Raw genomic sequence first — 25,157 nt, 5'->3', positions numbered from 1 at the left:
TTGTTGATGATTTATCGTTCAATTTTGTTGGACGTAAAATATTCAAAGATAGAATAAGTAGATACATGCTGAAATCGGGGGGAGTGCATGATGACGGTCGCGGCACGGTTGAAGTTTAGAAGTCTGCGGGGGCGCGGCGCCGATTGACATCAGCTCAGTTTCGTTCTCTGTGTTAAACCAGCGTGGCAGAGGCGAGATATTATTTTAGCTGCGGTTTTTGTTACACTTGATTTTGCACGCAGCAAAATATTCCGTAGACGTTTTCGGTGTTGATTTCCTCTATAGTTTCGGGTCGTCTAACAACGCCTATTATAGTAGTGGCAGTCCCCGTACATGCCGCTGTTATGTCGGCCCATGCATGGGTGTTGTTATTTTGTAGCTTCTCTGTTCATGCTGTCTTTAAAAGCCATTAAGAGCATATGATCACTATCGATGTCGACTCCATGTCTAATTTTTTCATCCATCAGCGAATCCAGAAAAAGTTTACTGATAAGTACGTGGTCAATTTAGATTCGGGTGATTTCAAAGTATTTTTGTGTATAATTTTATGGAGGAATTTGTGCCTTACGCCATCATACTTCACTTAAACCAAGGATGTCTAGATCGTAGTTTGACATTTCGTTCTAAGCTTTGTAAAATCTCGATGATTCTGACGTTCCATGGTACATAGGTCGTCATCGGGGGGGTTGTCAGTTTCTATATTTCTTGTTGATGTTTCTGTAATCGTGTTTCAAGATGGATGGTGGTTTGGGCCATTGCATCGTTACCTAGTGCTGGGGCCGTTGACCATTCCTTTGGGTAATCCGCTGCCGACCCTATTGACGGTCGCCTCATATTTCTAACCGCACAAGCGGGACACTTCTTACTAATGCTACCTTTTTGTTTCACCCCGCATATTTTGTATCAGTATTACCCATATTATCTGGCCAGATTTCCACTATCTGCCAAACGTGGAAACGTTCGATGGGAGAAGTAGCATGGAAACTCCGCACGGAGTTCCTGCATAAAAATGGCAAATTTCCAGCGCATATCTTAATTCGTTAAACCGCTATGATAATTTCGAAAGACGAACGTTCATGGTCGACTTAGATTGTCAAGAGGATCAAGAATTCTTACACTCGGAGAAAAATTTTAATCAAAAGAGCATAAATATTTGCTATAACGTAAGTAAGTCTCCTCCAAAAGGGCAAGCAGTAATTGTTTGCTTAAACAGCAAATATTTTCTGCTGGTAACATATTCAGAAGCTATTAAGTTGACTGTAGCCTAAGATGTCATAAATACTTGAAAAACGTTAATCTTAAATGCTTACGTCACTTGATAAATCATCAAAAGGCCAGACTGCTGTCGAAAATCTAAACGTCCATCCTTTCCCATGCAACCATGGGGGTCAGGTTAGGTGACGATGCAGGCTGGTATCGGGGCCGATATATACAAACTGCTTTTGCGATCAACGTTATATTGACATGTATCGTTGCGCCCTAAAATGAATTGGCGAGATCTGATCAGGCGCAGGACTGGATTTAGTCAGGAAGGAAGATATTCCTTCTCATTCAAAGGCACATGCATTGATACAATGGAGTCCTTTAGATCCACCGATTTGGGAACTGGCAGATTGCATGAGGTTGATAGCTGCCGAGACATGCAGTATTCGTACTGAAGGAGTTGCATCGTACGGATTCAACAAGTTGACGCCGAAGGTGTACTGAAGCGGTGAGGTTGGGGAGTCAGGTCTCGAGTTAGCAGTTTTTGCTGAATACTTGGCTGGTGAACTGTCAACAACATCTCTAAAGTCTGACGGATTGAAAATCTCCCTGCCATGATCAAAAGAGTAGAAGAAAACGTTGAGAACAGCACCCGATAAACCCTGTATGGATGCGTCATCCGGCTGGACTGGGCTTAAGGTTTTCCCCAGTTATGAAGGACGGAACTCAAAAGGTACATCAACAGCAGCAGCTAGTGAATCATCTAAAGTAAACCACACCACAATTGTCCAGTGTCCCGAGGAAAAGTGTTTCCATTGTTTTCTCACCAGCCAGCCTTGAAATTAATAAGTCTTGTTATTGGTTGCCTTCCCTAAGTTTCTGTTAGAAGCCGCTTCTTTAGATATGGGATAATTCTGATATCTACGAAAGGGGAGGCTGCTTATCGAATCTATTATAGGCTGCAATCTGGTGATTTGTAATAACGGAAATAATCCGACCGATGTACTACAATAGATGCTACCTTTGTAACAGAGAATATCAACGGAACGAGGCGAGAATGGGAATAGTTGGATGACCACATTTTCTCCGATCATCGTTATATTAATTTCAGCCTTGAAGAAAATACTGCAGAATTGGTCCCTCGGCTAAACAGAAAAAAGCTGGGTTGGGTTAAATTTCGCTATACATTCTGCACGGCTATCTCCTTTAGATCTGAAAAGGAAGTGTATACTGCTTAGGATATAGACATAATGTTCAAGTGGATTGCGAAGGCCTTAAATGGTTCGCTTTTGTCAGCATTGCCCAGACCCAAACCAAGGGGCATACAGCGACCGCCATTTTGGACTCCAGATCTGGTTGCCTAACAAAGTATTACAGGGGTGAGCTGCGAAAGGTTCAAAACAAATCTTTGGTAACATTTTGCAGCTCCGTGGAGCATACATCTGAGGCCTCTGGGCTAAGGAAGATCATATCCTAGAAACCTATTACGGTAGGATACATTCAGAAGTCAGAGAATATATAGTGAAAAAAAAACTATAAATACTCGTTGATATACTTATTCCATGAATCTCAACAATGCAAGAGCTGTCGAGAGGTTGATAGAAACATATCTTAGAGAAACGATCTCTGGAGATCGCCTGTCTCGTCAACAACATGCATATATAGTGGGGGCAAGTTCACTAAAACAGCCCTTTACGACCTAGTTGCCTACATAGAGGGTGCTCTCGCTGTAATGCCTCGGTGACAAACAATCCGCATGAGGCCTACAGTATCTCTCCTGGTTTAGGGGGATATTCGAGTTTTATATTTTTTTTGGGGAATTATGGCCGAGACCAGCTTTGTATTTTGCGGTTTGGGAAAAGTTTCCCAGCACTCTTATAGATTTTCTTCAGAAACTTTACAAGGAAATTGGTCTAGGCGTAAATCCGTGAAGGACAGAATTAGTTCTTTTCAGCAGGAGACACAAGTTACCTATAGTGGCATCAGTGTAGGATAGAATGTTCCATTTAACAAATGCACAATATACCTCGGTGTTCTGCTGGATAGGAAATTGAACTTCAAATCCAACATTTTGGAAAGGAGCAAAGGTAAATCCTGCCCTATACACCTGAAAGAGAGCCATTGGCAATAGTAGGCACTTTCAACCGCGTGTCATGCACTGCGTGTATACTACAGTTGTCAGACCTATACAGCTAATTAGTGTTGTGGTCTGGTGGACGGCGCTTCAAAAGTCCTCCTACTACTCAATAGCCATCCCGAATTTAAAAGATGGTTTGTTTGTGCACAGCCGCACTGAGGCCGAAACCATCTTATGCACTGAGTTTAATGCTACACCTAATGAATTAGGACATTGTGACTAGGCCAATAAAAATCTCGCAAATCTCCCAAGTTTAAAATGCAAAGAGTTTAAAATACACCTTCTCTGGTTGCCAGGCCACCGAGATATCCGAGGAAATTGTAGAGCAGACGAGCTTAAGAAACTAGAAACAACCTTACACATTCGGGGAGACCTGGAATCTGTGGGTATGTCTCTAGCGACATGTAAGATAAGCTTTCAGGATCAGGTGTCGCAGGTCACTGTTTCATCGGGCACCATCCTTTACCATTTAGCTAGAATTCTGAGTTAGATTTTCTATTATGACTTGCAATATCTATGGCAAGTAAGTACGAATCGATTTTTATAGTTTTTAGAGCGCACAACAAGCCGATTACTGGCTTAGATGTATGTCTATAGTGGCATGGGGCGGTTAATATCTGCACCATCTTTCCAACCTAACCTAAACTAAGTACGAATCGCTCCCTAAACTGATATGTTAAACCTCGATTATGCGGTTTGCACGGGACCAAGCATAGCACGGACAATCGAAAACACGGTTAGTAGAGATTTTTCTTAAATTTTATTCATTCCGTGGTTATATTGATTGGGTCTTTTGAGTTTCCTTTGTCTGATTTTTCAGAATCCCCATCAGTTTCGTATTCTTTGATTTGGTTTTGATACTTAACTTTAAAAAGGGGAATCCCAGAATTTTACATCAAAGAATCATGTGTATGATGCACGGGTAACAGAGATAAGCACGGTTAACAGAGATAAGCACGGGTAATAGCTTGAGTATTATTGAAGCACGGATAATAGAGGTAAACCACGATTAATAGAGGTTCAAAATCAAAAGAACAGTGTGGTGCTTAACAAATGTAACCGGTTAATAGAGGCCCGGATTATCGAGGTTTAGCTGTATATCTATATTCTTAAACATTTACAGAGTACAGTTCTAGTCCAAATTTATTGAAATTTTACATATGGACTTTGAAATTATACACTCAACCAAATTTGTTACTCAAAACAGCAAAAATTTTTGCTGAAACAGCAGTTTTTGTCTGCTGAAATTGGGAAAACAGACATTACTGCTGTTTCACAAACATAGGGCCGCTGTATTAGCAAACATTTCTTGCTGCTATTTCAACTAACAAAATCTGCTGTTTTGAGTACACAAGTCTGCTGAAACCATTCTAATTTTTATGGTTACCTGTTTCTTGTTTTGATTACTTTAGGCATTTACATTTTTGAGTTTTTTAAGAAATTTTGTTGGAAGAGATGATTTTAATTTGTGGAATATTTGTGTAATGAAGCTACCTGATCCTTCTACTGGTATACATTTCGAAATGTGGCTGAGCTAGCTCAAATTTTTTCTTATTGCTCTACTAATGTACACATGATTGGCATGGCTTTTTGTATCTAAATTTGTAGAAAAAAGGTTATGGAAAGTATACATTCAGTGGCGATTATAAACATCCACTGAGACACATATTTACATATGTGTCCTATTTTTTCTTCTAACATCCCCTTTATAATTAAGCAGCAGTCATTGTCAGCAAACAACAGACTTTTCAGCAGTACTACTCTGAAATTGAATAAAACTACTGCTACAATAGCATCAAAATTAACTACTAATATTCAGCAGCAGTGTTCTCTATGAGTGTACGTCTGATATCGAAGAACCACTTCAATTGAATTGTAATCGAGATTATATAGAAAAAATCGTTCAGTGATCTTATTAAATGCGATTTGTGGTGGAGATTAATTATTTTTTGGCGCAACCAAATGTTATGCCTATATGCGATCTATTATTTTCTATTGAAAATCATTTGTGTATACAATTTTTTATGATGATTTAATGGTCGAATAATTTATCAAAGTCAAAAAGTGATTTCAATTAGAATTTTGAGAACAGAAAAAATAAATTAACAACAATAAGAACACATACATTGGGCTCAGAATAAACAAGCACAAATCTATAGAACCAGCTCGAAAAGCTCATAGAATTTTCATTAAATAATTAACAACTGCTGGGAAATTGTATTCGCACAGAAGCAGTGAAAACAGTGAGACCCCAATTGGCCTTTTTAGGTTGTTTGCATTAGCTGTGTTTTATTGCTGCTTGTTCAATTTTACATCAGCGTGGATGCACTGACAAAAGTACTTATTGGTCTACATTATAGAGTTCTGTAAAAGATTTCTGAACATGGCATATCTGAATGATAATTCACTAAATGATATAAATAGGAAAGGACTTGTTTTGAACCAATTGGCACCAAACGAGGTTTCAAGCTGAAGGTATACTTTCGTTCGCTCTTTTCCAAATCCGTTCCGAATGTGATATTGTTATTCTGAGTCGGAGATTGCGAGATGGAACATTACTGGGGTTATCTATCTACATTGATAATAATCCAACTAGTTTTGCTATTCGACTAAGTTAGCTGTTCAAAAAAGTAAAAGAACATTAGGTTCGGTTAAGTCGAGTCTTCTATTCTTCTGCCATGAATTGTGTCTGGTCATCAGTCTGTTAACTTCGGCCGGGCCGAATCTTATACACCCACCACCATGGATAGCATTTTTCAAGTTCTTTGCGCGAGATATAGGCAAACAAAAGAATTATGAATAAGAATTGCTGTGCTATTGAAGCTATATCAGGTTATGGGCCGAATCGGATCATACACCCAGAGAAAAGTTGACACCAAACGTGCTCATTTCAGTACTAAACGGTATTGATAATAAAGCAACACCGTATGGTACAAAAAAAATACCGGATGGTATAGATGAAGCACTAGCCTTATTACCGAACTAGTATTGGTGTTAATACCAGTCTGTTATTGGTTTTAGCACCAAACCGTTATTGATTATTCCACCCTCCAATGAACCAAAAAAACCCATTGAAAATAATTGTAATCTAATTTTATTTCGATTATTTATGTTAATAATTACACCGTTACACCGTGACCAAGCTCAATTTTTTGTATTCAGCAATTGATTCCATATTCATTGAATCCCAGAAGTGGTTTTCATATGAATACACCAACACAGCATCGTTTTCCATACAAGAGACTATAATGTTATTGATGTAAAATGTCTTTAGAATTTTTTGTATTTCTATTTTCACCGCTTTCGATAATTGGAACAGGTTTTTATGCACTCAAATTGAAATAAAACATTTTGTAATTTGTAATTTACAAATGTGACGCCGTCAATTCTTAATAGCCTCCTTTGTCTGGTATTAAATTGATACCAAATGGTATTACAAGTCTTCGCCAATGACGCGAACAAAAAAAAACCAGGCAGTTTTGGCAAAGTACCGTCATTTTTCTATCAGTGTACATGGTTTAGCAGAAGGCCACCGTAGCGCAAAGGTTAGCATGTCCGCCTATGACGCTGAAAGCCTGGGTTCGAATCCTGGCGAGACCATCAGAAAAAATTGTCAGTGGTGGTTTTCCCCTCCTAATGCTGCCGACATTTGTGAGGTACTATGCCATGTAAAACTTCTCTCCAAAGAGGTATCGCACTGCGGCTCGCCGTTCGGACGCGGCTATAAAAAGGAGGCCTCTTATCATTGAGCTTAAACTTGAATCGGACTGCATCATTGATATGTGAGAAGTTTGCCCCTGTTCCTTAGTGGAATGTTCATGGGCAAAACTTGCATTTTTGTACATGGTTTGGATGTTAAAGACCATAGTAGAAGTCAATTTAAATTTCAGGGTAGCACTATAGGGGCCGAAGAAGTAAAATCGGGAGATCGGTTTCTATGGGAACTGTATTAGACCAATTCAGGCCATACTTGGCACATTTGTTGGTCATTGTGCGAAATTTTAGCCAAATCGGATAAAAATTGCGCCCTCTGGAGGCTCAAAAGTATAATCGGGAGATCTGTTTACATAGGAGCTACATCAGGCATTGGAACGATTTGAATAATACTTGGCACATCTGTTGAATGTCATTGAAAACGTCATAGTACAAAATTTCAGCCCAATCGGATTATAATTGCACCCTTAAGCTCAAAAATCAATACGGGCGATCAGTTTATGTTGTTGTTGTAGCCATATTTTTATGTAGAGGTGGCAATCTTGGTCAAGTTCCTGTAAGTGACCGAGCTCGTTCCGGTCCAAAGGACCGATCGCTGCGAGAACAGCGTGGCCATTGGTTATTTAAAGGCGCCAATTACTCCCCTTGTCATATCGAGCATCATAGGCACTCAGTATTTGTGCAAGAGCCGGTGCCATCCGGCCTCTCACTGAGACTCTCCACTCTATACCGCTGATTGTCCGTGACTGCCGTTGAAGCTTCTCCGTATGGAGCATTCCACTATCCGCATCGTGGATGCGACCGGTAGCTTACAGCTAAGCTTTTCATGACAGCAATGAACACCACACAGATCGGACCTCAAAGTTTCATCCTGTGTGGTGCTTAAAGCTATCCAGGGCTGGGATGGCAGTTATATCTAAACATAGACCAATTTGGCCCATTTACAATCCCAACCGATGTGTTACAAACGGAATGGCGATGTCAGTATTCCCCCATCCTATGATGGTATAAAAAGAGTAACGTTACCATTTGGGAAGTATTGAACTTTCTAAAGCGCTAAAAACTATATGCTCGTTGCGAGTTCAGTAGTTTCTTAGCAGCTACGAAATCGTGTTTACATTGTATAAGACCTTCTTTAACTCCCCACAAGTAAAATATGAACTAACGAGCATAGAACACATTTTATTCCCGCTATCTCTCGCCCTACGCTCTCAATCGCTCAGTTGTTTTGAAAAAACAAATTTAATATGAAACTTTGCAATTATAAATTAAATTAAACTTTTCTTTTCTGTCGCAGCCGACAGTTAAACCAAGAAAGGGTCAAGGGTTGTTTGAATCTGACCCTATTTTCCTATTTCTATATTTACTAACAATACAAACGCAAAATATTTTCTAATTATTTTTTCAATTTCAGTTTAAACCTAACAGTTATTAATTTATGCTTACTTCCGAGTAATTAATTGCAAACCCAAGAAATTAAAATAGTAAATAATTTAGTTACATATATTGAACTAAAATTTCAAAGTTCATTCAGTAATATGTTTCAAAAGAGATATCGCCGATAAGATGCTATTACCCATGTTTGGTAAAGTTTTTGACCATTCCAAAGAAATTTGTTTTAAGTAAAAGTACTAGCACCAGCTGAGTTTACAAGTGTTAATCTAAACTCATTAAGAGTTAGTTTTATTCGTACAAAGCTAGTTTTCTTACCCCTTAAGGCCCTACTACACGGTGTGTAGGTGTCTTATGACATGTCAAATTCAGCAAATGTAGAGTTGTACATGTTGTATGATACAAACGAAACTAACATATGAAATCATTTTCCAAAACAGCACATGTAACTTTTTAGTTTAGAGCGTGCTTAATTCCTCCTGATAAAAACATAACGAAATCATCTGTTTTTATTGTAAGTCGAATTTAACAATCCCCAAATTAAATTGTTTTCACAAATTTATGATTTAACCACGTTTCACTCAACTTTTACGCATAAAAATTGACAATTTTGACAAACATTTTAAATTACATGTAAATACAAACTTGACTTGTCAAAAGACAACTACATGCCGTATAATAGCGAGTTTAGGCATTTTTAATCAAGCGTAAGTAAAGAACATGAAGTAACGTTTATTATGTAATCAAGTCATATTTACGATAAGCATTTTTCTGAGTGATTAACACTCAGAAAAATTTATGAATGGAACTCGACTTCGGGCATATGGCTTTGTATCTGTCAATATATTGGCCTCAATTTTCGATGAATCGGCCACATAGACCAAAGACTTGACGTAGCCCCAAAGAAAATAGTCAAGATGCGTCAAATCGTACGAACAAGGTGGCCTATCCACTGAGCCATTTCTTGAGATAACACGCTCACCTAACTTACTCTTCAATAAATCAATTGTAACGTGTGCAGTGTAGCTGGTGGCACCGTTCTGCTAAAACCACATGTCGTCCAGATCCATATAATCAGTGAGCATGGTGCAAAGGCGTTGTCCATTCACGGTAACATGATGATTAGTATCGTCGACGAAGAAGTATGGCCCAATGACACCACCGGCATGCAAACCGCACCCAATAGCTATATTTTGTGGATGAATGTTGATTCGTGAAGCATTCCAAATTTCAAAGAGATATCTCTATCCGTTCTCACACGGCATATTTTTACTAGTTTTTTTTTTTTTTTTTTTTTTTTATTTTCTCCCACTGTTGTTGTTCGTTCGTGTACTTTACCATCATGAAAATGTTGAGTTTACTGAATAAATTGACAGTGACAATTCGATGATCGGTGTAAGAGTGCGTTCACAAATTAAATTCAAAATAGTCAAATCCCTATTGGAAAACATTTTGCCTTCACGATCTTAAAGAATTACGAATTTTCTATATATTATATTTAGATACACCTTCACAACCGGGGTAGGTCAGAGCCTAGGTCAAACATATGTTAATATAGGTGAATCAAAAATCAGTTAAGAGAACATGGGCTTGGTTTGAAATAGAAAACCAGACTTAGGGTAATTTAGTGATCCCAACGCATATAAAAAAGACTTCTACTAATCCAAAATTCGATGCGAAACTGTTTGAACACTAACGATGCAGGAAACAGTTGCAAAATACACAATAACTGCCAAAAAGAAAATAGACAAACGAAATTGACACATTCATATACAAAAGGCAATAACAAGTTTCATTCAAATTCAAAAAACAGCTAAAAATTTGTGTTGCTTCAATTCACAACGAAAAGAAAATCGCGTATAAATCACTTACAGATGGTTACCTGCTTCGGTGTAAGGGTGGGTGGCTATACAAACGCAAACCATTTAAACACAAATTTTCGATCCACTTGCCCATCTGTATGTTTCCCCACTTCCCAGGTAAATGCTAAATGGTTGGGCCAGACAGACGGCTACCAATCGACAACCACAACAATCAGATTCTTAAAATATTTTGTCTTTCGTTTGCAATTTCGTTGCGACATGGTGCTTCTGGTCGTTGTCTTTGCTGTCATCGCTGTAGCCAATTTTTATCGACTTTCCGTACCATTAAACAAATGTTGCATTTTCTCACGGGATTTATGGCCTACAGTTCAAGGCAATTATATCTCCTAGCCGGCAAATTAATCTAATTGTACAATTGTATTATTGATTTTGAAATTACGTTGTGAAGTATTTTCTCATCCTGTACTTTGCAAAACAACAAAAGTGACAAAAGAATAAACATTGAAATAAATGTTCATGGTAATATTCCTGGTTTATCCCTTTTTTATAGTTGGTCATCTGACCATAATTTTATATTAGTGTACACTAGGCTCTTTAATTGTGCGTGGCCTAATCCGATGACGAAAAGTATTTTGGAACGGAGAACGAATGCGATATACGTAAAAATTGGGCTCAGGTTTCGGGGTTGCCCCCACCTCCAACAATCTCTAAACTATTATAAAATTGTAGAAAATGAAGAGAAACTGGACTCTTCATAACCTTAGGTTTAGATTAAATGGGCACTAACCCCGAAAGGTGAGTTGACTCAGAGGCCAGTCAGGCACATTGTGACACCCTAGTAAGAAACGGAAAAAGTAAGACTTTGTGAATAATGACACTGCCCACGTTCCGTCCCGAGGAGGAGAGAAGTCCCCAAGTTTGTTTCTCTCTCCAGTAAGTTGCCATCATACCCTGGTCTAGGGAGCAGCGAGCCTTCGCCGCCGAGAGCTTATTTTCTAAAGGTCGCTCACTTGTTGCTACGCAACGTGCCTACTGCATGTTTGAAATTCCTCCTCAAAGATTTGTGCCTGGCCGTAAATCGATTCTGTCGTGTTTTAACTCATTTCGGAAGTGTGCAAGTGTCGCTAAACCCAGAAATGGACTTCAACGGATCATCAGAACTCCGGAAAATTTCGAAAGAGTGAGGCAGTCAGTTGTGCGTTGTCCGCAGCGTTCGGTTCGCAAACGACGAATTCTCTACCGTGCAAGAATTAACTGCCCGCGATTTAATTGCCTGTCAAAATGCATGTGAAATTCTGATTGATAACCTGCCTAAAGACACAGTTCTTTTTTCCAGTGACGAGGCTCACTGGGCTTATTTGAAATCCAATAGCACACCTCAAGAACCGCATTCTCAACGCCGTTGCCAATATACCGATTGATATGCTGCACAGAGTGGACATGAATTTCAAAAATCAACTTAATCAGTCTATGTGCAATGGGGGTCGTCATTTACACGATGTAATTTTCAAGACTACATAAAAAAATAGGACTATTGTATTCAACGTATCTGAAATGACTCCCCAGAGACACATCTGCAAGGAGAATCGCCTCCCTACAATCGAATGTCCCTGTAGACCCGAGTATGAGAAGCACAGGTATTCGATCTTCCCCTCCTCATTTTAATCAAGAAATCGTACACATTAGTCGTTGTGCGCGACTCCTATGCGCCCGGCAATTTTGACTATCGCACAGTGTCTGGTTATGACTCCTGTAATCGTACTCAGTGAAACCATATCAAGGGCCAGCAACTCCCTAGTCCGCTCTTGGTCAACTGCTGGACAGAGTGTACTGGCATTCCGACATCCATCCACAGACTCCCTACTGCCACCGCCTTTGGCTATCTTCTCAACTATGGTTAGTAGTTCGACAAAAGGCACGTGCGCAAGATCGGCTACAGGTCTGCTTGCCGTGAAGGATCCCCTCCTTGCATACTCGTCCGCCTTCTCATTTCCCAGAACACCGATGTGTCCGGATATCCCGTTATGAGCCAGGAGCCCGTTCAGGTCCTCCAAACATCCCACCACTCATAGTCCTTGAATTCAAGGCCTTGAGGGCCGCCATACTGTCCACATATATCGAAGGTGGCAAGTGGCTGGTCCATGATCCTGTCTCTGTTGCGGCCAATGTAATGGCACAGACCATGTCCGACGTCTAGCTGACATACCGATGTCGAGTGTCTCCGAGTAAACCACCAGTTCCGTCCCATACTGGAGTCTTCAGTGAAGACCGAGGTTTCACCCTACCCAAACACAGCATTCGCACCCCACTCCTCCCTTCCAGGAAAGCGAATCCGGAATAACCTTTCCCAAATCGGTCTCGTTGACAGAAAGTCTGAGATCTTTCTCAGCCTACCCCCTGATTCCATGGCATTCAGAATGGACCGGTGGCCGTGTCCGCCTTTTCTCTGCATGCCTAGGCATTACTGCCTCCAAGGTAGACCTCAACAGGTAGACCCCGTGATCCCGACGCAGGCCCGTCTCTCCACCTTTCGAAGTTGTTGGAAGTCAAAGCAAAACACTTCATGCAAAATTTCGGCAAAATCGGACAATAATTTTGCCCTCTAGACGCTCAAGAAGTGAACATCCGAGATCGGTTTATATGGTAGCTAACTCAGGTTATGAACCGATTTGGACCACACTTACCACAGTGGTTGGAAGTCATAACAAACCACCTCATACTAAATTTCAGCCATATTTGATATGAATTGAGCCCTCTAGAAACTCAAGTTGTCAAGATCCAAGATCGGTTTATACTGCAGTTATATCAAAACATGTACCGATATGGCCGATTTACAATCCCAACCGACCCACAATGACGGGAAGTATTTGTACAAAATTTCAAGCGCATAGCTTTATCCCTTCGCAAGTTAGAGTGACAGGACGGACATGGCTAAATCTGGACGCCTGGGTTCGAATTCTGGCGAGAACAACAGAAAAAAATTTTTCAGCGGTGGTTATCCCCTCCTAATGCTGGCGACATTTGTGAGGTCTACGCCATGCTAAAACTTCTCCCCAAAGAGGTGTCGCACTTTCGCACGCCTTTCGGACTCGGCTATACGAAGGAGGCCCCTTATCGTTGAGTTTGAACGATAAACTTGAATCGGACGGCACTCAGTAACATGTGAGAAGTTTGCCCCAGTTCCTTAGTGGAAATGGGCAAATTTGAATTTTGCATATCACCAAATCGATTTAAGTAGAAAGTTATTGTTAGAGGAGGCATTGACACCAATAATGACGGGAAGTTAGCTCCCTACTCCATCAAATCATCGAAATAGAGACTTTTCAAATTAATGAACAAAATAATGCAAATTTTTGAGTTTGACAACTAAAACTTGCCAAAAATACACGGGAAATATATATTCAACACTTGAAACGGATTTTCATATCCTTGTCGTCTTTGATCGATAGTGTTAAAAATTTAAACTATCGATGGCTCTATCGATAATTTGCTGGCTCTATTGTGAAATCCGGTATCTTATATCTCCAAGTGAAGAGCACTAGCTCCGTCTCCATTGGTTTGGCCCTCAACCCATTGCTCGTAGCCCATCTCGATGGCTTCAACAGTAACATTTGCATATTCTCGCTGATCGGCAACAGAAATTTGCCTCAAATCACTTTCACGCCATCTCCGTTGGGATCCAATAGGGCCTTGTTTATCAACAGGTTCCAGAGAAACGGCGAGAACACCCCTCATTGAAGCATTGCCACTCGCCTTCTGACCACACTTTCTGACAAGTCCGCATTATTTATTCTGGCACAAAGCATATCATCCGTCCACCATACTCGGGTGGATTCACGTGCGGCCAAGGAATGCGACTAATGACCCTACCTCCACATTGTTAAATGCCCCCTCAATATCAAGGAAGGCCGCGATCGTTTACTCCTTCTGCTAGAGAGACATCGCGACATCTCGTACCACTTCAAACACCGGCCGACCTACCCTTCAGGTATGCATATTGTGCACCACTGCACCATTCTCCCTTGTCAGTCACTCCCTCACCTTAAGTTCCAGCAGTTTTTCCAATGTTTTAAGCAAAAACAATTACAGACAGATTGACCTATAATCCTTTGGTGTACTGTGGTTTATTTTACCCGCCTTGGGGATAAGCCCTTACACCGGTATTCACAAATCTTAAAGAAGATTTGAAATAGGTTTATTTGACAGATTTCTTTTATAGAACTTTCAAATAAACCTATTTTAAGGCTTGGAGCATTTCATTGGAGCATTTCCTTTGTCATTGTCCGGCTTTTGCGTACAACAGATACCGATACTTGAGGGAGACACAATATCAGACATGAACCAACTTAGAGGAGTGGCATTGAAAACAATTAAGGATTTTGTAAGTAGCACGGAATTCTTAACTTAAAATTTTCTTTTTAGAGCTTACTTTATAGTTTTAAGAGCGCACAACAAGCCGATTACTGGCTGAGGTGTATGTCCATAGTGGCATGGGGCGGATTAATATCTACACCCTCTTTTCGACCTAACCCTAACCTATTAAGTTTTGTGAATACGGACATAAATATTTGAATAAATATTAAAAAAATAAAGTAATAGCAAAACGATTCAAACATAAAATATATAAAAAAAAACATAAAAAAGTTCCATGGGATTTATTGTTTTGACCACCATAGGATGGGGGTATATTAATCTAGTCATTTCCTTTTTAACACCACGAAATATTCGTCTAAAACCTCATAAAGTGTATATATTCTTGATCGTCTCGTCGTTCTGAATCGATCTAGCCACATCTGTCCGTCCGTCTTTCGGAATCACGATAGAGCTCGAACGCGTAAAGCTAGCCGCTTGAAATTTTGCAAATATCAATGTAGATCGTTGGGGATTGCAAATGGGCCATATCGGTTCAGATTTAGATATAGCTCCCATATAAACCGATCTCCAGATTTGATTTCTAGAGCCCCTGGAAGCCGTAATTTTTCTCCGATTTGGTTGAAATTTTGCATGTAGTGTTCCGTAATGGTTTCCAACAACTGCGTCAACTATGGTTTAAATCGGTCTATAACCTGATATAGCTCCCATATAAACCGATCTCCAGATTTAATTTCTTGAGCCTCTGGAAGCCGCAATTTTTTCCGATTTGGCTGAAATTTTGCATGTAGTGTTCCGTTATGGTTTCCATCAACTATGTCAACTACTGTTCAAATCGGTCTACAACCTGATATAACTCCTTATTTGACTTCTTGAGCCCTTGGAAGCCGCAATTTTTGTCCGATTTGGCTGAAATTTTGCATGTAGTGTTCCGTTATGGTTTCCAATAACTGGGTCAACAACGGTCCAAATCGGTCTATTACCTGTTGCAGCTCCCATATAAATCGATCTCCCGATTTGACTCTTGAGCTCCTGGAAGCCGCAATTTTTGTCCGATTTGGCGGAAATTTTGCCCTTAGTGTTCTTTTGTGATTTCCAACAACTGTATGAAGTACGGTCCAAATTGGTCTATGACCTGGTATAGGTCCCATATAAACCGATCGCCCGATTTGACTTCTTGCGCTTCTAGAGGGTGCAATTCTCATCCGATTTAGCTGAAATTTTGCACATATCGTTTTGGTATGACTTCCAAAAACTGTACTTAGTATGGTCTTAATCAGTCCATACCCTGATATAGTTGTCATATAAACCGATATGGGGTCTTGACTACATGAGTTTCTCGAGGGCGCAATTCTTTTCCGATTTGGCTAAAATTTTGTACATATCGTTTTGGTATGACTTCCAACAACTATTTCTAGTATGGTCCAAATCATTCCATATACTAATATAGCTGCCATATAAACCGAAGTCCCGATTAGACTTCTTGAGCCTCTAGAGGGTGCGATTGCTATCTAATTTGGCTGAAATTTTGCACATATCGTTTTAGTATGACTTCCAACAACTGTGCCAAGTATGGTCTAAATCAGTTTATAACCTGATATAGCCGCTATATAAATCGATCACCTAATTTGACTTATATTGAGTCCTAGACGGCGCAATTTGTATCCCATTTGGCTGAAATTTTGCTTATATCGTTTTGTTTGCGACTTCCAAAAACTTTGCCATGTATGGTATTATGGTCGGTTCATAACGTGACATAGCTGCCATATAATCCGATTTCCCAATATGACTCTCTGAGCCTCTTAAAGGCGCAATTATAACTCGATTTATATATTATTAAACGATTTACATATTAGTCAATAACTTTATATATAGCTCATATATATTTGAAAAAGTCATTCAAAGAACTTGACAATTGCGATCCATGGTGGAGGGTATATAAGATTCGGCCCGGCCTAACATAGCATGCTTTTACTTGTTGATAATTATTATTCTCTTTTCATTATTATTTTCTTTTCATTTCAGGTGGCCATGGTAGAAGTGCAACTGAACAACGATACCCAAGTACCCGCGGGCATGTTGGTAGCCTTCGCCATATGTACCACATTGCTTGTTGCTGTACACATGTTGGCCCTAATGATCAGCACCTGTATACTGCCCAACATTGAGACTGTGTGCAATTTGCACAGCATCTCGCTGGTGCATGAGTCACCGCATGAGCGCCTTCATTGGTACATTGAGACAGCGTGGGCCTTTTCAACACTTCTCGGCCTGATATTGTTTCTGCTAGAGATTGCCATATTGTGCTGGGTGAAATTCTATGATCTCAGCCAACCGGCTGCTTGGTCAGCGTGCATTGTACTTATACCAGTGCTTGTGATCTTCCTGGCTTTTGCCATTCACTTCTATCGTTCACTGGTGACGCACAAGTATGAAGTGACAGTATCGGGTATAAGAGAATTGGAAATTCTAAAAGAGCAAATGGAGCAGGACCATCATATGGATCATCATCATGCCCCGCATCGCAATAACGGTCTTAATTATGGAGCAAGTGGTGATATTGTCTAAGTAGGAGATTTTTTTATTTGGCAAATCCTTGTTTTTCTACTATTTTCTTAATTTAAGTTCAACATATTCGGAGACGCATGCATGGCATCCGTGTTAGTTTGGTATACCTTTTGACTTTATCGAAGCACATACCTAGGTTATTGTCGAGCAAAAAATCAAGCCCTTTTGTTTTTAGTTTTAAGATAGATACGTGCATATAGTTTGCTTTGTCACAGACTTGTTTTATACATTTAACTTAAGTGAAACTTCTTAGTTATGTTTTTGCATAAGTATAACTAACTTATTTGATTTATTTTTCTAAAAAAAAAAAACAAAACAATTAAAATTAGACATACTGAACAGATAATGATGCATGATTTATGTGTGAAGAAACTAAAAAGACATATTTGAGCGAAAGCATGTGAAGCGAAATATCCAAATGGAATATGAAGATTGTAGCCAATAGCTGTTTAAAACAAATATTGAACAGCAAAAAAAAAAAATTATTATGTACAATTGTGATATTGTCAAATGTATTTTGTACGAGCATATACTTCTTACTACTTAAAACAAAACAAAAAAAATATTACCACTTAAATGTAAATTTAAAATAAGAAAATCAATAAACTTAAAACGAATAAGCAATAGTTAGACACAAATCAAATCTTAAGGCTCAATATGACTTTGCTGTTGGTAAATTTTTACTGGAGGGTAAGTACTTGCCAACTCGCATATATTCCAAAATCTTATATATAAAATTCAATTTGTGTTTGTTCCGTATAGACTCAAAAACAGCTGAACCAATTTTCTGGAAATTTTCACAGATTGTGGAGGTTGGTCTGGAAGGAAACATAGGCTATATAATTTTTTGATATCGGGAGGGGGGCGGATCTTCCCCTTTACCACAAAAGTACTACCCAAAAATAAAAGTGGACCTATCGGGACAATATGAGATTCAAATGAAAGGTATTCAGGAGTAGAGTACGAATTTCATAATAAAAGTTGGGTCCAAGTGCCTGGGGGGCCGCCCCAGCTCCAAAACCCCCTAAAATAGGTTTATTTGACGATCATGACAATATGGAACATGGAATATGGTCAGGAAGTAGGAATAGGCTTTATAATTTATTGATAACGGAAGGGAGCTGATCCTCCACCGTTACCCCAAAATCAAAAGTGGAGCGATAAGAACAATATGGGTATCAAATGAAAAGTATGCGGGAGTAGATAACGAATCTAGCATAAAAATTCTTGTCAAAGTATAGGGGGTCACCCCACCCCCACAAAAACGCTCAAAATGGGCACATTAGCCTATCATGGGTCTTGGTTTGTTTGATCCGTATAGGCTGAAAAACGGCAGAAACGATTTTATCGAAATTTTCGCATATTGTGTATTTTGGTCTGGAAGGAAACATAGGCTATACAATTTTTCGGTATCGTAAGGGGGACGGACCCTCCCCCTTATGCCAAAAACACAACCAAAAATCAAAAGTGGACCGATCGGTATAATATAGGTATCAAATAAAAGGTATTGGAGAGTAGAATACGAATATGGTATTCAAATTCGAATCTAAGTACCCATCGGTCCGCTCCAACCCCAAAACTCCACGTTCATTTCAAAATGGGGCTCAAATGAAAGGTATTCGGGAGTAGATATCGAATCTGGTATTAAATGAATATGGTATTAAAATTTTAGTCTAAGTACCAATCGGGCCTCCCCAACCCCAAAACTCCACTAAACAGACATATTGGACGTTAATTTCAATATGGGGCTCAAATGAAAGGTATTCGGGAGTAGATTTCGAATCTGGCATACAAAATCAGATCGAAGTATAGGGGGTTACGCCTCCCCTCAAAAACGCCACCCGTATCCGAAAGTGGTCCGATGGGCACAATAAGGGTATCAAAACGAATATGGTATTAAAATGTGGGTCCAAATGATAAGTGTTCTTTTTTTATAGCCGAGTCCGAAAGGCGTCTCGCAGTGCGACACATCTTTGGAGAAAATTTTTTAAATGACCATGCATGGCATTGTACCTCGCAAATGCCACCAAGATTAAGATGGTTTAAACACCGCTTTTTCCAATGTTCTCGCCAGGATTCGAACGCGTTCACCGTCATAGGCTACAATGGCACGAATTCGATATCCGCATTCAGGGCGAAGTGTCCCCAACCTAAAAAGATATAAGAGAGTTAAAGATATGTTCAGGATAATGCAGGGTTCTGTCAACTGTTCAATCGATCACATACTGGAGTTCGTTCGTTGAAAATCTTGTATCCCTGATGAACCTCCTTACTTCAGGGATAAGAAGTCGTATCTCTGCGGTGCAAACACCATGATAGTATCAATAAAACAGCGCCACGCTGCCCACATTCCGACGGTGGTCAGCGGAAACAATAGAGTTGGATACCCTACCATCACCCATCAACACCATCGAAATTTACCGATATGACACATTTACAATTCCAACTGACCTTCACACCGTCAGAACGCAATTCTAACTCAAATATGAAGATGAACTAAGAAAATTTAAGCGAGATCTGAGAAAGGCTCGCAACAAATCATAGGTGGAATTGTGCAGCTCCATGGATGATACATCTGAGTCCTCTAGGCTAAGGAAGATTCTGTCCTCGAGACCTATTACGGTGGGTCTATACAGAAGTAAGAGAATGTATGGACAATATCTAGTGAGGAAACACTAGAACTACTCGTTTATACACATTCCCGGGAAATTCTCCAACGGACAACATGGCGCCAGAAGAGGTTGTCACTGATATGCATTCGTCGGAGGTTATTGGGGAAATTGTGTCTGAGCCGAAAATCTTTTGGGCTATAAGAAGTTTCAACTCCTTCAAGGTCAGGTCCCGATAAAGTATCACCGGTTGTATTACAAGCTATGTCTGATAGATTGGATCCTTGGATTATGGACATATACTCTGCTTGTATCGGCATGTCATATATACCTGTAGGATGGAGGAACACAAATGTTATATTCATTCCGAATGCAAGAAAATCCTACAACACGAAGGCGAATGATTTTCATCCTTGAGAGGTTCATAGAAACATATCTTACGGCAAAGATTCCTGAAGATCGCCTGTCATGGCAGCAGTATGCACATAGTAAAGGCAAATCCACTGAAACAGCCCTTCACGACCTAGTCGGCTAAATAGGGGTTCTCTCGCTGTCAAGGAATATACAATGGTAGCATTTCTTGACGTTGAAGGTGCTTTCAATAATGTAAAACCGACGTCAATCATGAAGGAGTTGGAGTTTCTAGGCATCAACTCTACCGTAAAATAGTTTATTAATAACTTACTTACTTAAAGAAGCATTACGGCAGCTTTGGGATCTGTGGATCTATGAAGATGGGTCTGGAAGAAAAAAGTGTAAAAGTGCTGATGACGTGGCTATTGCGGTTATGCGAAGCTCTACGTGCCACAACGAAGTGGGCTACCGAAAGTGGTCCAGGCGTACATCAGTGCTAGACTTTGGCATTCTGCCATGCAAAAATGTATATGTAGATCTTAATGGGGAATATTTTGAAAAACAATAGAGCGATTTTCAATGATTAATATTTGTTTTTGTTCCCTAATCCCGAAATATAAAAGGCAATCCTCGTAAATAAGCCTATTACGGGAGCAATGAGTCAAATTGGGAAGACTTTTTGTTTGGACTACAACTATTATTTGTCCATGAGCAAATAGTTAAGGAACATCTCTCATATCAAAGAGTGAGTGTTATCCGATTCAAGTTTTAAGCTCAATTATGAGGAACTTGCTTTTTATCGTTGAGACGAGAGTGACGCAGAGCATCGCCACTTGGTAGAGAAGTACCACGATTTATGTTTCTTGACATATGATTTTCAGACAATAGCAAAATCGAAATCGTTTATCTATCGTGGTTTTAAGAATATTAACCACTCATCACTGATACGTGAAGTTATGTCACTCCAAAGGGATAGTATTTTCTATATCTGGGATATTGATGAACAAATTCAATACTTAATGGGCGATATCAGCTATTTATATGATCAGATCAGCAATAAGAGTCCATATAACCGCTGGAAAAGGACCAAAATTCCTTCACTATATGATGAGTGCAAAAAAAAAATTCGAAATGAGGTCAATTGTATGGTAAGGAATAATAAACTCGATATTTCAGTGAGAAGTTCAACAAGGCATTGGGCAGTAAGGATACGTGGAAGGCTATTCGAGAGATTGGTATTGGTATTGGTAAGACAACGTGTTATATGAACAGTGATTTGAACGTTGATTTACTGAATGAGGAATTTGTTTCTTTTGAGACGGTTACACCGGACAAGGAATTCTACAACGATCTGGACGAAGTTAACTGGGAAGGACCCTTATTTGATTTTGAGTGTATTCGTGATAGCGACGTAGTGGAGAGCATTCGATCTGTTGCGTCAAATACTATGGCCCTAATGGATTGGATCCAAAGTTTTTTAAGCTAATTGTTCCGTACCTTAAACGGCACATTACATACAATTTAACTCGATAATAACAAGATCATACTATCCAATACCTTGGAAGAGAGCTTAGGTTGTTCCCCTTCCAAAGGGTTCCGATGGATACCGACCAAAGATCACAGACAGTGGTAATTGGTAACCGTTGCTCAAAACCCTTGGAAGTCGCGAGAGGGTACAGTACAGTTATGTACAGTAACGATCTTTCCGCTTGTATACGTCACAGTAGGATACATATGTATGTGTGCTGATGATGTACAAGTTTATTTGAGTTCAATCAGATCCGGTATTTCATATAATATGGCCAACATGAACAGTGACTTATTGGCTATTAACCCTAAAAAGTCTAAGATTGGCAAAAATTTAACAGTTGTCGACTGGGATATTCGTATTGACGTCGTTGCAAGGATCACATTGCTTGGTAAGACCTACTACTTGCTGCGTGGTCTATACATAAACCAGAAATATACTCCAGTACGCATCAGACTATCACTTGCTAAAACTCATTCAGTGCCTAGGCTCTTATATGCGTGCGAACTTTTTTCAAGCTGCATTTGGGACATGCTAAGGAGTTATGCTCCAATAATATTACAATATACGTTTGGCCTCGCAGAACGTGCACACATCTCCGATCATGCTTAATCTATTTATGGAATAATCGTTGAAAATGCGTACAATTATTGGCCTACATAGAATAAATTATTCAAAAAAACCCCCCTATCTGTACGATTATTTAAGATTCGCTTGATCTGCAAGGGGATTTCGATTAATACAACTGAAAGGAAGTAAGAAGGAGATCAGTATAGCTGTTGGTATCATAACGGGACACATAGCATTACGAGCTCACTTATGTAAAATCGGTGCGGCAATTGATAGCATGTGTAGGGCATGCGGGAAAGATGATTAGACGTTGGAGCATTTCCTTTGTCATTGCCCGGCTTTCACGGCTAACAAACACCGGTACTTAGGTGGGGACACAATATCAGACATGAACCAACTTAAGGGAGTGGTATTGAAAACAATTAAGGATGTAAGAAAACAATGTAAGGATTGTAAGTAGCACGGAATTCCTAACTTAAAATTTTCTTTTTAGAGGTGACTTAATAGTTTTTAGAGCGCACAACAAGCCGATTACTGGCTTAGGTATATGGCACGGGCGGATTAATATATCCACCCTCTTTTCAACCCAACCTAACCTAAGGACCGGGTCCACCCGGTACTGGTCTAAGTATTGGATCAGTGCGTCGGTCCGCACATTGTTAAAAGCCCCCTCGATGTCAATGCATACTGCCAGGATGTACGTTTTGGCATCGAAGGATTCTTCTATTTTATGCACAACCTCGTGCAGGTCAGTCTCTACCGATCTTCCCTTGACATAGGCATGCTGTTTGTATTTGAGCAGTTCAGGTTTTGAGTAGAAAGGACGTTAGGCTTATGGGTCTGTAGGTCTTGGGTGTCGCATAACTAGCCTTGCCGGGCTTGGGTATAAACACCACCCTTGCCTCTTGTGAAAATTTTGGCCAGATGAGGCGCCACATAGTCTGCCTCTTTCTGTAGTCACATTTCATTATTATCAAGAAGCTATAAAATCTTGCCTTAAAAGGATTTTATTGAACCCTACAAATCAAACTACTAAGTAAGTATTAATAATTTTTAATTTATTTTCAATTAAAAGTTTAGTTTTTATTATTTTCATTTTTAAAATTAAAAAAGGTGATAACTTTTGCTGCTAAATTACAGTTTGATTTTCTTTCTTCACTTTAATGAATAAATTTCTTCTTAAGTTTTTCTTTGTCATAATAATGCAGCCTTTGTTTTGTTTCTTTTGGTAACTAAAAAATTAAACATAAATATGATCGCTTCATCATCCTGATCGTACCCAGTATCCTTCCATTGGGTCAACGCCGTCAACGTCACTGCTTCGCTTATGATTAAAACAATCATTTCATTATATCGTTTGACTAACACTAAACATGTTTAACATAGAGTTGTTGGTTTTATTTTTGTTTTACACTTCATGTGGGTTCAAATTAGAATGGGTTTTATCTTGGGGAGGGAGGGGGGTCTTGTATTTCTGTTTCACTATAAATAATAGTTAGTAAATTTAAGTTGTTTGTATGTATGTGTATATTTATAAGTATTTGTATGTGTCTAATTTATACCATACTTAGGGATACATTTCGGTTGTTTTTCCTTTAGAGGTGTTTTGTTTTTAAAAGAATAAAGTTTCCGTTAACTATTTGTGGAGATTTCTTATTTCAATAATTCTGTTAAAATACTGGACAATTTTTCCACCATTACTTCGGGGGGTTTGTTCATTTTTTTTCTTTCTTTTTGGTTTGGAGTAGGGCGGGAAGTTTATTTTGGGAAGTTTATACCATATAAAGTATTAACAATGATTGAGTGAAATTTGCTCTTTATTTATAATTTTTAAGTTAAGGTAGGGGGAGGCTATATTGTATTCTAGTATTGTATTTAAGAACTTCATTTCATTTATAAACTGTTATAATAAAGGAAAATATTTGCAGTAGGACTTGAGGGTATTGCTTAAAATCCCGTTCGATTTAATGTAGTTTTACTTTTTCCTATTAAAGCTATATGGGAAATAGACACGACGACGTGGGTTCAAAACAAAAGAAAAAATTGGTAACATAAAAAAGTCTTCAGAAAAATGGAAGTTTTTATTTTTTTTTTAATTTAAATTATTTCCATATATTATTTACAAGAAAAAATCTAGTCATACACTTACTATTTTTATTCTATATACTTGTATGTTTTGAAAATTCTCAAAATAAAAAAAGAATTCTAATACCTCAACTTTAAGTGGATTTTATTATTTAAATGGAGTTTTGTTTTTTAATTGTTAGGGATTTGTTTGTTTTGGGGCATACGTAGTATCACTTTATCACAAATACATGAATTTATTTTCAAAACAGTCAAAAATTATAAGCTAAAAACAAGTAAAAAGGCGTTAAGTTCGGCCGGGCCGAACTTTGAATACCCACCACCTCGGGTATATATATAAACCACCTTTCATCAAAATCCGGTGAAAATTGCATACCTTATGTCCCATAGTAGTTATATCGAAATATGCTCCGAATTGGACCAATAATAAGTACAAGTCATTGTTCAATTGTGTATAACAAAATATTGGTCTTTTTAGTAACTACATCTAAAAATAAGCCGATCTGAACCATATACGAGACGGATATCGAAAAGCCTAACATAAGTCACTGTGTAAAATTTCAGTGAAATTGGATTATACAATAAATGCGCCTTTTATGGAGCCAAGACTTTAAATCGAGATATCGGTCTACATGGCAGCTATATTCAAATCTGCACCGATTTGGGCCAAGTTGCAGAAAAATGTCCAAGAGCCTAACACAACGCACTGTCCTCTTAAATTTCGGCGAAATCGGATAATAAATGTGGCGTTTATGGGCTTAAGACCCTAAATCGGAGGACCGGTCTATATGGCAGCTATATCC

At 39.0% G+C, this 25,157-nt stretch overlaps 1 protein-coding gene across 6 annotated transcripts in view; it reads left to right on the top strand.

Annotated features, from left to right (window-relative positions):
- The window catches only part of LOC106096026 (calcium release-activated calcium channel protein 1), a 168,168-nt gene extending 150,317 nt beyond the window's left edge, over positions 1 to 17,851 (top strand). For all 6 annotated transcript variants that reach the window (XM_013263539.2, XM_013263540.2, XM_013263541.2 and 3 more), the window contains one exon: positions 16,666 to 17,851. In XM_013263539.2, coding sequence (XP_013118993.1) covers positions 16,666 to 17,208 — 543 coding nt within the window. In that variant the 3' untranslated portion in view covers positions 17,209 to 17,851. The remainder of the gene's footprint in view (positions 1 to 16,665) is intronic.
- Positions 17,852 to 25,157: the final 7,306 nt, after the last annotated feature.

This window comes from Stomoxys calcitrans, chromosome 5 (assembly GCF_963082655.1).
Source record: "Stomoxys calcitrans chromosome 5, idStoCalc2.1, whole genome shotgun sequence".
NCBI classification, from domain to species: Eukaryota; Metazoa; Arthropoda; class Insecta; order Diptera; family Muscidae; genus Stomoxys; species Stomoxys calcitrans.
The sequence above is the reverse complement of the archived record's forward strand: the minus strand, read 5'-3'. Positions and strand labels throughout refer to the sequence as shown.